A 15,349-nucleotide genomic window follows, 5' to 3' on the forward strand; every position below is an offset into this window, starting at 1 on the left:
CCTACCATGAATAAAAATCTTATAAAGGCCAGACCGCGGCGTCTTAACTCGCTAATCAATCCCCCGTTAATTGCGGACCGTGGAAGAAAAATTATAGTTACACCTGTTTTCCACTGTCGTCGCATCGGAGGAGAATTCGGTGGGGGTTACAATGGCTTTCACTATGAAAACAACATTTCTGCTGACCGCTGCCGCCATCGTGCCGGCATGGACGCTGTCGGTACTCCAGTTCGGATTACTATACAGCCTTTTCCACAATGGTGAGCGTATATATATACACAGTACAGAGTTACTGCATGATACATTTTGTAGTTTGTTAGTCTAATTTTCACTGTATAAATTTTACTATTTGAATTTACTTCTCCAGTACAATTTTGATGTATTTTCTGAATAAATTATTTTTTATAATTTTGTTCTTCGAAATACAGCAGTGAAAAGTAAATTAAAAAAACCTTACTTAGCATTTTAAAAAAACGTTTCCTCTTGTTGCAGTCATTGCCGGTGTGTTGTTTTTCGTTGGAGTCGACTTTCTGATCAACCGCGAAAAAGACTTCCCGCTGTATGTGTCATGGAATAAATATCTAAAATGGCGCAAGGATTACTTTGCCGGTTGGTATTATCATCGGAAACTCGACGAAAGCACAAAGGATATTAGACAGCTGCAAACCGATCAGCTGCTGAGAATTCTCAAATACAACTCGGACACGGCATATTACAAAGACGCCAAATTGGAACAAGTGCAGAGCCGTGAAGATTACATCCGCGTGCATCCACTGATCAAGTATGCCCATTCCGCAGAGTATTTTGAGCGCATGGTCGGGAAGGCGGAGGAAAAGGTCATGACGTCGGAGTCGCCCATTTACTACGGGGAGACATCGGGAACGACCGGAAAGCCCAGCCGGATTCCATTGGTGGATTACCAGCGAAAGGAATTTGAGAAAATCAAAGCGATTTTCGCTAACGTCGTCTCTGATGATGTGCCGACCTCCAGAAACGTCAAAAAAGTAAATACCACTCTTTAACAAACCGTCTTTTACTTATCATTATTCTCTATCCAGGATTTGTTAATTAAAAAATTGTTAACTAATGTTGTACTCTGGATTTGTACAGCGTTGCATTTTATTATGAATAGAAATCATAATTCGTAATCAATTGTAACATGCAGTGATATTATAGATTTCAGATTAAAATACTGTAATTTTACAATTAACGTTTTATACATTTACATATACACTTTAGTGTTTATATTTATTTGAGTACATCATTTGAATAAATTTACGTTAAATTATTCGTATTTTACATGCATTTTATATACACGTGTTTATATACTATTTGCATTTTTATTACTGGGATGCGTTTGTATTTCAGTGTATGAGAATCTACTACAACGTCCGTCGGCTGCTGGATAAATCTGCCAACGGCACGCAGATCGGACCGGTCAGTGCTTCGTCCGCCGTATTCGAGTACGCCGACATCTTCACGACGCCACCAGCGGGATACGATATTCCCCACGAAGAGTCTACCCGCTACATCCATCTGTTATTTGGACTCCGGTATAAAAATTTAACAAAAATAGAGACACTTTTCGTGTCGTTGGTGTATTTTGCCTTTATCGAGCTGGAGGCGGAATGGAAGACCTTAGTCAAGGACATTCGTGACGGTACTTTGAACTCAGCACTGCAAATCACACCGGAAACCAGAAAGACATTGATGCAATATTTAACACCCGATCCGGAGCGTGCTAGTGAACTAGAGGCCGAATTCTCCAAAGGTACACATATACTATTTGCACCAGTTTCCATAAAAGTATTGGTTTATTTTGTTTAATCTCGGTATTTATCCACTGTAACTGTAGATCTGAATTTATTGCGTGCCTATGTGGTCCAGCATCGTTCAGTCCCAATGCACAGCAATACCACATTACAACATTAAAGCAGTTTTACAAGTAGCAACTTTAAATATTGTACATAGTTTTATGGGTACTAATTATCAGTTATTAATGCAGTATTTGGATATTAATTCATATGATAAATTTTTGTCCTACGCTTATGACGACATGTACAATGCATTTCACAACCATTTTCTTTTGAAGGGATGAAAAATATCGCCAAGCGAATATGGCCAAAACTCAGCGTGATCGAGTGCATCACATCCGGACCGTTTGTTCATTATGCTGATGCACTGCGGCAGCAGTACACCGGAGGTATTTACTACACATTTACTGAACATTGTTGATAGTTTGGCAAAAAAATTTGATATGTTCAGTAGATATATCCAGTTCTTATTATTTATTCTTACTATTCAGAAAATCCTGTGTTAATTCTTTAGATGTCACGTTGTACAGTCCTTTTTACGGTGCCAGTGAAGGCTTTCTGGGAATCAATCTATGGCCGTTTCGTTCCTCCGTTAATTACATTCTGTGGCCATGCGGAATTTTTTGGGAATTTATTCCCTTGGAAAATGTCACAGACACCAATCCAAAGACCTACTTTATGGACCAGGTTAGCTGATGTCTTTATCACATTGTTCTCACAATAATCATGTGGTATAACACCACTAATAAAAATTAACCTTGCTTTTTAGGTTAAAAAGGGCGAAACTTATGAAGCGGTATTAACCACACCAGCCGGCTTGTACCGGTACCGTCTGGGCGATGTTGTCAAAGTGGTGGACTTCTACAACCAGTGTCCAGTCATCGAATTCCAGTACCGGTACATTTCTGCGCTTGGAAATAACCGAAACAGTTGGGTACCGTTTTTCTTGTTCTGTTGCTTAGATCGGGTCAACTGCTCAACATCAAAGCCGAAAAAGTGTCAGAAGTTGTTATGCTGGATGCCATTAAGGAGGTCATCACCACCGTTGACTACAGTATTGATCGTGTGGTGGACTTCACGGCATGCGAAAGCCTGGCCAGGGATACGGCTAATATACCTGATGGTACGTTTAGTTTGTAGTTTTGCATTCATAAAATATTTCAAGCTGTAAAACAGTTATTTTTTACTTATGTATATGCCTGTTGACAGTTGTTGCGAAATCCAGTACGCCCTGTTATGTGGTCTTTTTGGAGCTAAGTATCGACGGCGACTGCGATCTCCTAGCGCTCCAAAAAGAATTTTCGGAAAAGGTAGAGTAACTTTTGCGGTAGTGCCCTGCTTGGTGATGTGGTCACTGCGATCAAAATAAATAGCACATAAAACAATAATTGTAATTATGCAACACAACACATATTTGTAATTATGCAACTAATACTTCCTTTCGCAATTACTTCGGCACCAACGTAAAGGCGGTTACAATTTCTTTCTCAGCTGGATGAAACTCTACGGAAGAATCACAGTGACTATCATCTCTACCGCAAGAAAGGCGCCATTGACGCGTTGGACTTGCATTTGGTTAAGCCGGGCGCTTTTCAAAGGCTGCGCCGCTACATGCTGGATAACTCATCCACCTCGCCGACACAGCTGAAGATCCCACGGGTACTGCGTAAAACCGAATTGGTGCAGTACATGTGGAGCGAAAGAGTGTAAAGAAGTAGCAGATCAAACAGCGGAAATTGTATTATTCCTTAAAAGTTAATGCACTGATCAACTGTAGTTGTACAAGTGTTCAAGAATGCGCGCCTCCTCGTATTTCCCCACTTGCTCGAAACTGTTAACTGTACCATTTCCGTTTCGTTCTGGATGCGCTATCACTATGCCTGCTGTAATATGTAACTGCATTCACAGCAAGAAGTTTGCTCTATATAACAAGGACCGTGAAAGATTTCGGTTTACTGAGATTGCTTCATTCCGATATAAATAAATTATGTACAAAAAAAACAACACTTTGCAAGTATCTTACTATTAGCGATAAAAATAACAATATGCGTACATACAAATTGTACTGTACTCGTATATTACTACAGTGACTTTAATACTTACTTGTGCAAATATACTTTCTGTTAAAACGCATTACCATTTACCACCATCATAAGCAAAGCCAAGTCTTATTAATGCCAGTAATGTAGTACACGTGGTGCGAATGTGGCATTCCCGTAGGCCGATCCACCGTAAGAGAGATACCCTCTCACTAAGTGCGCCGGCAGCGGCGTTAGATGCTCCAGTTCCCCAAACACCCATCCTGTCTGCAGTCCCATCAGCATGGGGAACAGCAGGTGACAGTGAATCATCCACATACCAGGATTCTGCACCCGCAACCGCATGGCCCTCCAGGTAAACACCTTCCCGGGAACCGGTGTTACTGCACTGGGATCCTGTCGGTACAGGTTGGACGTAATAATTCGTCCGTGTCGCTCCAGCAGTCTGGCCTTATTGGCCATGGGATCGTACGTGCCCAGACCGGTGCCGCAGTCGTAATAATGGTCACCGTGGGCGTGCCACGCATGCGGATACACATCACCGTACTGGCTGCCGCCCACCAGATACCAGACAATCTCCAGCACTTCGCCGATCCTTGCTGGAAAGGATTTCGTCACATTGTCCAAACCGTTACCCTGAATGGCGCGCTGATAGTTCGGGAAATTATTATAATTTCTGCGGTACAGTGACACTAAATACGGCTCATGCGGCATGTCTTTTATGAAAGCTACGGGTCGTTCATACCAGGGTGCGCCATTCTGGAAGTAGTACTCGGTCTCGCCGCCCGACATCGTCTTGGCATCGATCGCTTGGACATTAACGTACGCTCTGCGTGTTGAACGGATTGGACGGATGCGGTTTCAACGGCTGCAGCTGATCTTCCAGCCAACCGTCGGCAAATGTCTCGTGCGGCAAGGTCAGCACTTTTTCAGCTGGTAAGGTGAAGGTGTCCACCGGCTCGGCACGGACATTATAGTAGTGCAATATCCCATACCCTCGTACATCATCGGAATCTGCTGAACGGATTCAAATTGCATAAAAAACCGGCTCCGACCGGCTAATTCAGCACCAGTCTTGGCATACAGAAGGACACTGTACCGCTGCCCTGAGCTGATCTCCAAATGGTCACCCACATACGGCTTAATGTATTTCCCGTCAACTTCAATCAGAACTAAATCTGGGTGGTCCTCAAAAGCAATAAACACCTGCGAGTAGCTGCTACGTGGCGCCGATGAAGCGTAGCCGATAGACACCGCCCGCTGCAACGTCAATCACGCCCATCTCACACCCTGGCCCCGGCCGGGCGTACGTCTCATTCATGGGGCGTGATTTACCGTTAAAGGCCACGTTTTTCGGATTACCGGGCCAGAGGAGATTGTTCGGATTCTGTATGTTGAACTTGATCCGGTCGTCTGTTTCGTAGTAAACATCTTGAAACACGATCGTCCGCTCGTCGTCATAATCAAACGGCGGACGCCCGTAGGTTTCGTCGACAATCAAGGCGCCGTACGCGGTGTTCGCCTGGAAGCCGACATGTGAGTGGTAGAAACAGGTGCCGGCATCTCCGGGTTGTAGCTGGAACTCATAGTCGAAGTAGTGATACGGTGGGATTGGCCACTAGCTGGCCATTGGTGTGTCATCTGACAAGGGCGCCATGCGCTGAGTTAGACCGTGCCAATGCTAAATAACAAAAACTCAGCATGTCTCCAACATATGGTATATTATGGAAGGTTTAATTTGTGCATGCATTTGAAAAATAAAGCGTTCGTACGCATAACTTTAGATATGGTACTATAGCCTCTAAGCACAGATGAGTCGACTTGCAATTGTCAAATTCGGTTCGTCCATATCATTTAACACCCGGCAATGTTCCATTGACCAGCGTAGATAATCGGGTGGTACAGTCAATGGCAACGATCTCCGATGTAACGCGCAAAATATAGTCACCTCGAAAACGGCCATCGTGGATAGTTGTGTATGGTTTCCCTCTTGGTCTGAAACGCTCCCGGGTATACACGTGCTGACCTTTCCGGTATCGGTGCTCAAAACCGGCGCCCGGGCTGCCCTCATACGGGGGCGTGCTCTTTTTATACTGTGGGAATTTTTTCGGAATTCGTACCCGTCCGGAGCCACCGCTGTAAGGCTGGCCTCGGCGAGAAAGACTGGCATTGAAGTTCAGTCCCGACTGACCGCGGTAGTCAACGGAAGATCTGGAATAGGCATTGCAGTTTACCCTTGACGGAATATAGCCGTACTCGCAGTGATTAGTACGTACGTTAATATCTTTACTCGTACTTGCTCATATTCCTTCTACTTTCTAGAATGTTCTCTTTTGTTTTGAGTTGAGTTTGGTTTTCTACGCGGATATGCTTTGCGCCTATATAAGTCCGTGTGTGGCAGTACTTTGGGGGGTCAGTTCTCTGATTACGAGTTTTGGCAGTGTCGGAGTTTATAATTAAAATATCGGTCGGAGATGCAGTTCTCGCATCGCGTAGATTCGTAGACTTAGCTATGCCACATTGAGATACCAGCTCATTCTCTGTCGTTGAGTTAGGTCGGTAGGATAGATTATTTACGGTAATTATTCCTATCGTACTGATCTCTCCGTCACCCTTGCATTTCCTTCGTCAACGAGAACCTGCATGATATTGCGTCGCACAAAATCGCAAACCCGTCGGACACAGGTCATACGTACGCGGTTAAGAGACAAAAATATGGGTGTCGTTTACAGAAGGCGGACTACCGCTACTACGGACTACAGTACTGTATACCCGTTGCAAGTACCCGCGCGTGGGCAGCGGACAAAACCTGTTGTGACACAATAGTTACTGAATTTGGCGGACACATTTTTCTGGATAGACGGTGGTTATCATAAGCACAAGGACCGCACAAAAAACTTCAAACGTTCGTCGTTGAACATTTTACCGAATTGTAGTACTGTATTATGTAGTATGTATTGTAGTATTGTAGTATTTTACCGAATTGTATTTTACCGAATTGTATTGTAGCATGTATTAAAACAGACTAGCAACCAGCACTCACTAGTCTATCCATGCAGTCACCGTTAGTACGATGAAAGCAAAAACAATCTGTAATGGTAGAACTGATGCAACCATATCTGTTTCAAATGTGAACTAGCTAGGAAGCAATCATATACTGTACAATTTATGTATATAAGTGCAGCATGAATTGCATAATCATCTCCAATTATTTGCAAGTTACCACATGTTATTTGCAATTCTGATAGTGGTATTGAGTAATGTAAAATGCTGCTGGACGTTACTGCTAAATGTCAGGAACATTACGTGCACTTGTACTGGCGGGGTCATGCTCGAACTTCGAATGTTGTTACCGTTGTCCGTTGATAACACGCAACAATGAAAGCCGATGAGAATCTAAGGCCTTGTCCCGAATTCAAAGCGAATCTCGCTTTGGTACGGTTGCTCAACCGCACGAGGTGGCTGTACGCAGTGGCCACGCCTACAGATACGGTACGCGAAGCCACCTCGCGAGGTGGAGTTGCTGTATCGCAACGAGATTCGCTTCGAATTCGGGACGAGGCCTAAGTGACTATGACCTCGCATCGGTTACTTGGTGTGATACTTGTATATACGTAGTAATATTATTATGTTGGGCGTCTCGTGTTGCCGCCGTTCGACATGTTTACAAAATTTAGATGTTTCCCGTTTTTGATGATTGAATGCGTAAATAAAAATACCTATGTAGAGATATTTTCTCGCTTTATGACACCGCTCGGTTGCAGGCAGAATTTTCGCAATAATAACCTCCATACCTCTATACCGGCATACCTTCTCAAAGATACTCATCGTTCGTATATTAATTTTGAGGTTAGCATAAACCGATATGTACATGTACCACGACTGTGCACACAACCGATGACGGAAAGTTATGCAATAAAGTTGTACGTCGAGGTGTTTCGCTTTTTACGTAAAAGTTAAAAGGTGATTGTAAGCCGCAATGATAGCGCCAATCGAAGGCTTTTTATTATTTTCCGACTAATGTTCTCCATCATAACGCTAAAAATAAGTTAGCCAATACACCAGAATTCAACTTACCTGGTTCCAAAAATCTCGATTTTTCAACACCAGTTCGCATGCAAAACGAATACCGCTCATTCTGGTCTGTGCACGGTATTGGATCAAAAATTGGAACCTCGCATGCGAATTGTATCAGAATTTGGAACCCTTTTTTGTTGTGAAAATAGCTGCTTTCTAATCGCGACTAACAACTGTTTTAATATCAGCTCGCTGCAGTTTCAGTAACGACTGACACGAAAACAAATTTTGGTATCCTTTTCGGGTAATAAATTATCCAGTTTGTATTACAAATGACGCCTGCGTAAATCCGCTAAACTCAGCCCTGAGAATTAAGTAAGAGGCGCAGCACATCCTTATTCAGTTTTGGTCTCAAATGATCATTCTGAAAAGGCTTTTGGAACCGGGAATTAATGTACGTACCAGAAACAACTCTAAGGTCACGAATGGGTGATGCGTAAGTCTGACAGTTTTAGAGCGCAGATATAAAAGTCCTACAATTACAGTATAGCACATTATCCTCAGCAGGGCTGAACTTCTGATCTGCCCTAACTCTAAAATTCTGAATGCTACAAAGTGCTGCAGATATCACTATAAGAACACTTAATAAAACTACTGTGAAATTTTTGGGTCGCTACTCTTGCGATTTCTGGTCACTGGTGTCCCTACATCCGAAGTAGCACCTCACTCTAAAGTACGAGTACTGTATCTAGCAAGCCAACAGCTCGTCTGACATCATTTTCCAGAAGGTTCCAGAAACTGCCGTACTGGCCACATTAGTGTCGTACAGAGTAAAGAACCGACCGACCCTGGTATGTAAGCCCAGTAGAAACCCGGTAACGCTGGCATTATGACTAAGTCCTTCGAAGTATGGTATAAGTATAAGTATAAGTAAGTGTACGTGCTCCATGAATCATAAAAAGCACAGCTCCGATTGGACGACCTTCGTTTAGTTTCCCTGTATGCGGCTTTTTTGCGCTTGTAGGTGTCGCGTGACTGCTCTCTGAAACCAGCATTTGGTCAAGCAAGTTGATGCAGGTACTTAGTTTCATGCATTGTGCGGCGAACTCCAGTCAGTCAAGAGTTTCCAGTTCGATTACTTATACATACGGTTTCCACTTTCCAGTTTGTTTAATAATTTTATACTTATACGGGTTACTGATTTTTCCATTCAGTTCTCGTTAGTCGTCGACAAAATGCAGATCTTCGTGAAAACGTTGACCGGGAAAACCATCACTCTGGATGTGGATTCTGCCGATACCATTGAAAACGTCAAGGCCAAGATCCAGGACAAGGAAGGAATCCCTCCCGATCAGCAGCGTCTGATCTTTGCTGGAAAGCAGCTGGAAGATAAACACACTCTGGGTGACTACAACATCCAGAAAGAGTCAACCATCCACTTGGTCCTGCGTCTACGCGGAGGCATGCTCATATACATCAAGGTTCTTACAGGAAAGACCGTCGCGCTGGACGTGGAACTGTCGGACACGGTGGAAATCATGAAAAAGAAAATCGAAGATGTGCTGTATATGCCTCCCGACCAACAGCGTCTGATTTTCGATGGTAAGGTTTATTAGTATGAAAATAAGGAATCGCAACGAATTCCAAATTACGAATTAGGTCTCTGTTTTGCGTTGGCAGCTAGCGTTGCTGCCCTTGACTTATTGTCGGTTGACTGGATATGAGCAACCTGCGCAAGGCCAGTTCTCTCGTTTTTACAAAGTATCTGGTTTCCGTATGACATGCTTGGTGTAGCGGTTCTTGTAAAATTATGTTTAACGCCATGATATATTAGTAGGAATATAATATTAGTAGTGATATATTAGTAGGGATTTGCGTTAAGCATTTGTGTATGTAGTAATTGTAGTTAAGGAAATAATAATAAATTATAATATTACTTGTTTAACTTCTACATACGAAACTGATAGCGGTACTTACGCGGGTGCTACAGTCTACACTGATATGCTTCACTTAAGCGGGTAGTACGGGTTCTTCCCTTCTATCTCCTGTGCATTACACTGTAGTCTTGTAAACTGCTTTAGCTTTGACCTTACGCGAAACTGATCGTTCTGTCGTTTGCAGGTAAGCAGCTCGAGGACAATCGTACCTTGTCCCAGTATAACCTGCATGCCGGCGCTGTGGTTCATCTGGTCCTACGTCTGCGCGGTGGCATGCAGATCTTCATCAAGACCCTGGCAGCGGGAAAATCCATCAGCTTGATTGCGGACGCTGAGGACACCATAGCCAGTGTGAAGCGCAAGGTTCATGATCGTGAAGGACTCCCGTATGAAACACTGCGCCTGATCTTCAACGGGAAGGAGCTGGTCGGTGACCGGACGCTGCAGGACTACAATATCCGCCCGGAGGCCACGCTGTTCCTGGCTCTAAAGCTGCCGGGAGGATAAGGAATTGTAAATTTACTTGTGGCGTTTCGGTTTTGTATCCCGGGTAGGCAGGTTATGATGTGCATCTTTGGTTTTTCTTTTGTTCTTGCAGTTATGCTTCGTATCTTTATAACGGTATTGTAGCTGTTTTTAAGTTTTATGGTTAGCATTATGTTGAATACATTTAGGATTTGCTCCGGCTTTGGGCACAGTAGATGTGCCGCGTGCGATGATTGTTGCAGTTTTATGTAGCTTCGATTCTTTGCAGATTTTACAGTTACTGTACTTTCTTTTATGCTGATATTGCAATATTGTGCCTAATGATTTGTACAGTGTTCGAAGTTCCATCTTCTGTTAATAGAGTTTAGCTATCGATTGGTTTTAGCAAGGTACTAGTATTAGTACTTCATTTCATGCTGAACAATAAACGTTTGTGGTCAGTCAAAATATAATATGTGCTTTTCAGGCATTGTCGATTGGTAGTTCGTATTTCGAGGCATGTGCGCTATCTCATCTCTCACAAGCAGGCAAAAGCTCCGAACTAGGGAGTGGAAATCTAGCATACTGTGCATCACTGCATAGTGCCACTGCAAACTTGAAGTACTCGTATCAGTATTAGATAACATTGTGTACTGACACTGGAGTAGAAGGAAAAGGTTACTTACATCCAGACAGTGGCAGACACTACTGTTCATACTTTCGTACTACAGCTGCATTTTGGAGGTACTTACTGTAATTGAAACAATGTTAATTTTAATCTTCTCTATCGTTGACGTTTCGTAAAACTCGTGGTTTCTGTTTCCTTTCAGAAATCTGGATAAGCTCAAGAAGTGCATGAAACTAATGGATGTGCATTTGAATGTGCCTGTAAGGCACTAAGGCAGAGTCCAACTTCACAAGAGCGCATGCAAAATTATGCTAATAGGGTAACAGGCCGCGCAATCATTTGTTTATCTGTTTATCGGAATTTGCTTAATCGTTATTTGAGAAGGAACTAGGAAGTTCAGGGCACGACGATTACCAGACAAGCACAACATAACATGCTTTGAGGTAAGAAATATTATTCTGCGAATTGTATTAAAAAGATTATGGCATATCAAAACGATAATCCGAACAATATTAATGGAGCGGAATCAGTCCACAAAATGGTATATCATGTGGACCGACACCGTTTGTTGAACGAAAATGATAACGGAAACCAACTGTTATCATGAACCGAGATAAAGAACGTTGGATGTAGAATTAATTACATATCCAGTTTTAAAATGTCCATAGGAGTACGTTGAGGAGCTACGCACTTGCTTCGATCTGACTTTGCCGGGCCTGTTTGATTTGGACTGTTTTTGATGTTTTGTTAATTTACATTTTACTTTTGCCATCTGGGAAAATGCTCACTCACTTTCTAGTGTTTAGTCTACTCGGTAGGTAAGCTGATCTCCATCAAAACCCGAATACCAGAATTGTACACGTTAAAGTGGTTGCATTTTATTGCTAGACTATGCGCTGACCGGCTGACGTCAAGCGCTATAATCTTAAGTTAAGTGACAAGTAAAGCGTCACAATACGGTAATAAGGTTTTCTAACGCTGTAATAACTCCATTTGCATCCACATAAAGTCGTATGTGATTTTTAAAAATTTATTTTTGGTTACTGATCAACTTTCAGGTTTGCTTTGTTTCGTGAGCGCTGTTCCGTACCGCACCCGAACGATCCACATTGGTCCGCAAGATGAAGTGGAAGATCCGATGTACCTGTACCGCAGCATGGTGGCCTCGGTTGCCGAATACAAAGCCGCCAAGGCATTCGAGGAATCCCGAGCTAAACTGGGCGTGCGGTCAACTACGCGCGATGATCATGTCTGCTACGGCGATTTAGGATGTTTCTTCAAGAACGGTACCTACGGAAATTTCTGGATGTTACCATATTCACCGGAATATCTGGAAACGAAATTCCTGCTGTACACGAGCGCTGGCCAGAAAGATCCACAGCTGCTGCAGTACGATAAACCGGAGACGTTGACTGGGTCGGCGTTTCGTGCTGATTGGCCGACGACTGTCTTTATGCATGGCTTTGGCAATGGACCGCACACGGCATGGACACCAAGCTTTCAGGCTGCTATTTTCCACTCGGTACGTAAGTTACAGTAACTGTACTAGTGAATAGTGACACCAACTATATTACCTACTCTAGCTTTAAACGTAATTATTTAGTAAGGAAATATGAAACAAGCGTGTTTGAAAAGGAATAACGCATAATGAATAAAATTTATTTCGATTACACAATTTATCGAATCGTTCTTACTAATAAAGTTAAATTAGTGTGGCTAGCGTTTAATATTATTAATTAAAGCCGAGGCTGGATTTGAAAGGCTGTATTACTCAGGTGTTGATGATTTGTTTTGACTGCAGATTCCGCAAGGAAATTACATTTTTGTCGATTGGAGCATCGGTGCTAGGCCGCCAAACTACTGGGCAGCGTCCGCCAACACCCAAGTTGTTGGAGCGCAAGTGGCCAAACTTATTGCGGCTCTCAAGTAAACTGCATTTCAAAATGTTTAAATGGCCATGATAACAATAAGATAAATATGCAACTCGTACTTACATACGTGTAAATTCAAGCCCTGTGCACTGTTTAATCCGCTGAAGCGGTAACACAGATGTGCATGATCGTAGAGTAGCGGCTAAAAGTGTTGCGTAACGATTCCATCGGATGAGTCCTGCTTGCTGTTATTTGAAAGTGAACAATTAATAATTGCGGTATTCCTTTTCAATAGCATCACCATCACCAAAATATTGACCTTTAGGTAACTAGAACATTTTTTTCAGCACACATACAGGAACAACATCAGATAAATTCCATATCGTGGGATATTCACTGGGAGCCCATGCTGCCGGTTTCACTGGACACCGACTTGTCCAATACGGCCATAAGCGGGCTGGTCGCATCACCGGTCTGGACCCGGCTGGACCGATTTTTGAAGATGGGCATGGTGATGCAATTTTAAGCAGTGGCGACGCCGATTTTGTTGCCGGCTTGCACGCCAATGGGGCCACGCTGACCAATGGTGGATTTGGATTGTACAAACGCGTCGGAGACATTGACTGTAAGTGCGCCAGAGCTCGACGATAAAACTTAATTTCGCTATTTCATTGCTGCAAAAGAGCGATCACCGGTGCAAACAGTGAGTTTGTATCACTTTGTACCTAGTTTAATCTACTTTGTAGCTTAATCAGTCTGTGAGTAACCATTCATAATGCCGCTCCTAATTAACGGAACTGGGTGATCCTTAGTTTATCCCAACGGAGGACAATATCAACCTGGATGTCCCCATGCCATCTGGGGAACGTTAGGCAATTTGCTGACCTTTAATTGTAAGGGCTCATCGTGGTCTGTTATACTTGATATATTTGCATCAGTTTTCCAAAACGTTTTGTGCAAAACTTATTGATTTGTGGGGCGTTTCATTTACGTCGTACTGCTTTTAGTTGGCGATATGCCGGAGTCAGTGAAATGCAACCATCATCGTGCCATCGAATTAATCATGGAAGCCTTGGATCCACACTGCAGTCATCACAGTTATGCGTGCGAAAACTGGGAGTCTTTTAAAGAAGGCCAGTGCGATCCCGAACCAGACGGCAATATGGGCATTTTCTTCACCCATACCAAATCCGATCTACAGCACTTCCTGCTTACCAAGGACGCAGACGGATTTTGTGGTATGTACGGGTGGTGTATATGTCTTTTGGGTGCTGCGCTTTCTTTATAAGCAAGCGTATTTCGTACTGCGCAACGGCGCAGTTCTTCTTTTCAAACGTGACAATCTGTACTGAGTAGTCGTACATTATTCACGGATATTGATTTTCAATCCCCGATCTACTTTTTTTAGCAAATGCTGTAAAAATCTCACTGGAAATTGCCTCAACATCAGAAGATTCCGAAGGCAGTCTGACAGTAATCTTCGTCCATAACGATGGTAGAGTGGAAACAGTAGAACAGCTAGCGTAAGCGGTCATGTCGTTGTCTGAAGTGTTTGTACAATATTCGCAATCTTGTTCTGTCTCCTCAGAAAATGACGAAGTGTTGTAATGCACGGGCGTTACAAGGACATACGTAGATATGAAAATTAATTCCGATAGCAGGAACTAGAAAAATATGCACAGACTGCATAGTATTGTTCGTCGTACGTATGACCAACAAAAATACTTCGTAGTCAAGTTAAGCTTTGATTGCAGGAAGGACGAAGGATTACCAGCCGGAAAGATTGTGACGGAAGTAGTGCCCAGTCGTTTCCCTGTGGCCGATATTGCTCAAATTAAAATCGAATACACACCCGATTGTGGATGGATCTGGTGCAGCGCAGACCGGATAAATATGGAGCGTATTACTGTGGAAAATTTAGCTGTTTCAGGGTTAGTACTTGTAATCCTTTCCCGAAAGCGTACACATCATTAGCCGGTTGTTTTAACATACATCTTTGGGCGATGCATGTACAGAAACAAGAAGTGCGGAGGATACGAAATCTTGTACAAAGAAGATGTGACGACAATCTACCTTTCACCGTGCACAGCTTAACGCGACGTGGAATGCAATTAAGACCAGCAGCAACCTAACGATATGTCAAAACACCGGCCATAGTGTAGAAACTGTTTATAACACCGAGCTTAAAGCTTCAAACGTTAAAGATTTTACGCACTGATTTTGTATCTAAATTAATTTTGACAATGACAATTTCCTAAATGCTTGTACTGTGAAAGACTGAAGAAAACTGCTTTGCAGTGCGTAACTCATGCGTTCGATGCAAAACCACAATGGTCCATCGACATGACAGTAAATACCAGTCAAGAGTTGGTTTTTGTGAAGATGAATAACTTCGGAATTTTGTGACAAGGGGTAACTGCATCCGACGTTTCTCATTTTTACCGCTTTCAGTCAGAAAAAGACTGATGTACTTACCTCTGGTATCACTACATTTGCATTTAAGTACAGTATCCCATGAGCGCGTGGTTTGTCGCGTTTTTGCTGTATGATGCCTGCAAAACTTATGCGGTTACTTATC

At 43.0% G+C, this 15,349-nt stretch overlaps 4 protein-coding genes across 4 annotated transcripts; 3 read left to right on the forward strand and 1 right to left on the reverse strand.

The window, feature by feature from the left end:
• The first annotated feature begins 33 nt into the window (after window positions 1-33).
• Window positions 34-3,808, forward strand: LOC129596108 (uncharacterized). Its single transcript, XM_055493293.1, has 9 exons — window positions 34-260; window positions 493-1,004; window positions 1,369-1,771; window positions 2,093-2,203; window positions 2,329-2,501; window positions 2,584-2,711; window positions 2,777-2,937; window positions 3,024-3,124; window positions 3,306-3,808. Exons 1-9 carry the CDS (start codon window positions 152-154, stop codon window positions 3,522-3,524), a joined length of 1,917 nt encoding a protein of 638 aa, XP_055349268.1. The 5' UTR covers window positions 34-151; the 3' UTR covers window positions 3,525-3,808.
• A 177-nt stretch (window positions 3,809-3,985) lies between these two features.
• On the reverse strand, window positions 3,986-4,645 carry LOC129593590 (uncharacterized). Its single transcript, XM_055489987.1, has one exon. It carries the CDS (start codon window positions 4,643-4,645, stop codon window positions 3,986-3,988), a length of 660 nt encoding a protein of 219 aa, XP_055345962.1.
• Window positions 4,646-8,938: 4,293 nt separating this feature from the next.
• LOC129596123 (polyubiquitin-like) lies at window positions 8,939-10,719 on the forward strand. Its single transcript, XM_055493315.1, has 2 exons — window positions 8,939-9,472; window positions 9,992-10,719. The coding sequence occupies exons 1-2, from the start codon at window positions 9,106-9,108 to the stop codon at window positions 10,312-10,314; spliced, it is 690 nt and encodes a 229-aa protein (XP_055349290.1). The 5' UTR covers window positions 8,939-9,105; the 3' UTR covers window positions 10,315-10,719.
• Window positions 10,720-11,488: 769 nt separating this feature from the next.
• On the forward strand, window positions 11,489-15,271 carry LOC129596116 (pancreatic lipase-related protein 2-like). Its single transcript, XM_055493306.1, has 9 exons — window positions 11,489-11,714; window positions 11,959-12,422; window positions 12,702-12,826; window positions 13,119-13,396; window positions 13,584-13,664; window positions 13,779-14,009; window positions 14,180-14,294; window positions 14,526-14,702; window positions 14,787-15,271. The coding sequence occupies exons 1-9, from the start codon at window positions 11,681-11,683 to the stop codon at window positions 14,863-14,865; spliced, it is 1,584 nt and encodes a 527-aa protein (XP_055349281.1). The 5' UTR covers window positions 11,489-11,680; the 3' UTR covers window positions 14,866-15,271.
• Window positions 15,272-15,349: the final 78 nt, after the last annotated feature.

Source organism: Paramacrobiotus metropolitanus, unplaced genomic scaffold, assembly GCF_019649055.1.
Source record: "Paramacrobiotus metropolitanus isolate TYO unplaced genomic scaffold, Prichtersi_v1.0 Parri_scaffold0000003, whole genome shotgun sequence".
Classification (NCBI taxonomy): Eukaryota; Metazoa; Tardigrada; class Eutardigrada; order Parachela; family Macrobiotidae; genus Paramacrobiotus; species Paramacrobiotus metropolitanus.

Bases quoted from the DNA above. Each gene is read 5' to 3' on its own strand.
- LOC129596108 (XM_055493293.1), top strand. From the start codon at position 152: ATGGCTTTCACTATGAAAACAACATTTCTGCTGACCGCTGCCGCCATC. The intron at 1,772-2,092 runs GTACACATATAC...TTTCTTTTGAAG, and splicing joins AGAGGCCGAATTCTCCAAAG to GGATGAAAAATATCGCCAAG. The intron at 2,204-2,328 runs GTATTTACTACA...TTAATTCTTTAG, and splicing joins GCGGCAGCAGTACACCGGAG to ATGTCACGTTGTACAGTCCT.
- LOC129596123 (XM_055493315.1), top strand. From the start codon at position 9,106: ATGCAGATCTTCGTGAAAACGTTGACCGGGAAAACCATCACTCTGGAT. The intron at 9,473-9,991 runs GTAAGGTTTATT...TGTCGTTTGCAG, and splicing joins ACAGCGTCTGATTTTCGATG to GTAAGCAGCTCGAGGACAAT.
- LOC129593590 (XM_055489987.1), bottom strand. From the start codon at position 4,645: ATGTCGGGCGGCGAGACCGAGTACTACTTCCAGAATGGCGCACCCTGG.
- LOC129596116 (XM_055493306.1), top strand. From the start codon at position 11,681: ATGCTCACTCACTTTCTAGTGTTTAGTCTACTCG. The intron at 12,423-12,701 runs GTACGTAAGTTA...TTTTGACTGCAG, and splicing joins AGGCTGCTATTTTCCACTCG to ATTCCGCAAGGAAATTACAT. The intron at 14,295-14,525 runs GTAAGCGGTCAT...CTTTGATTGCAG, and splicing joins GAAACAGTAGAACAGCTAGC to GAAGGACGAAGGATTACCAG.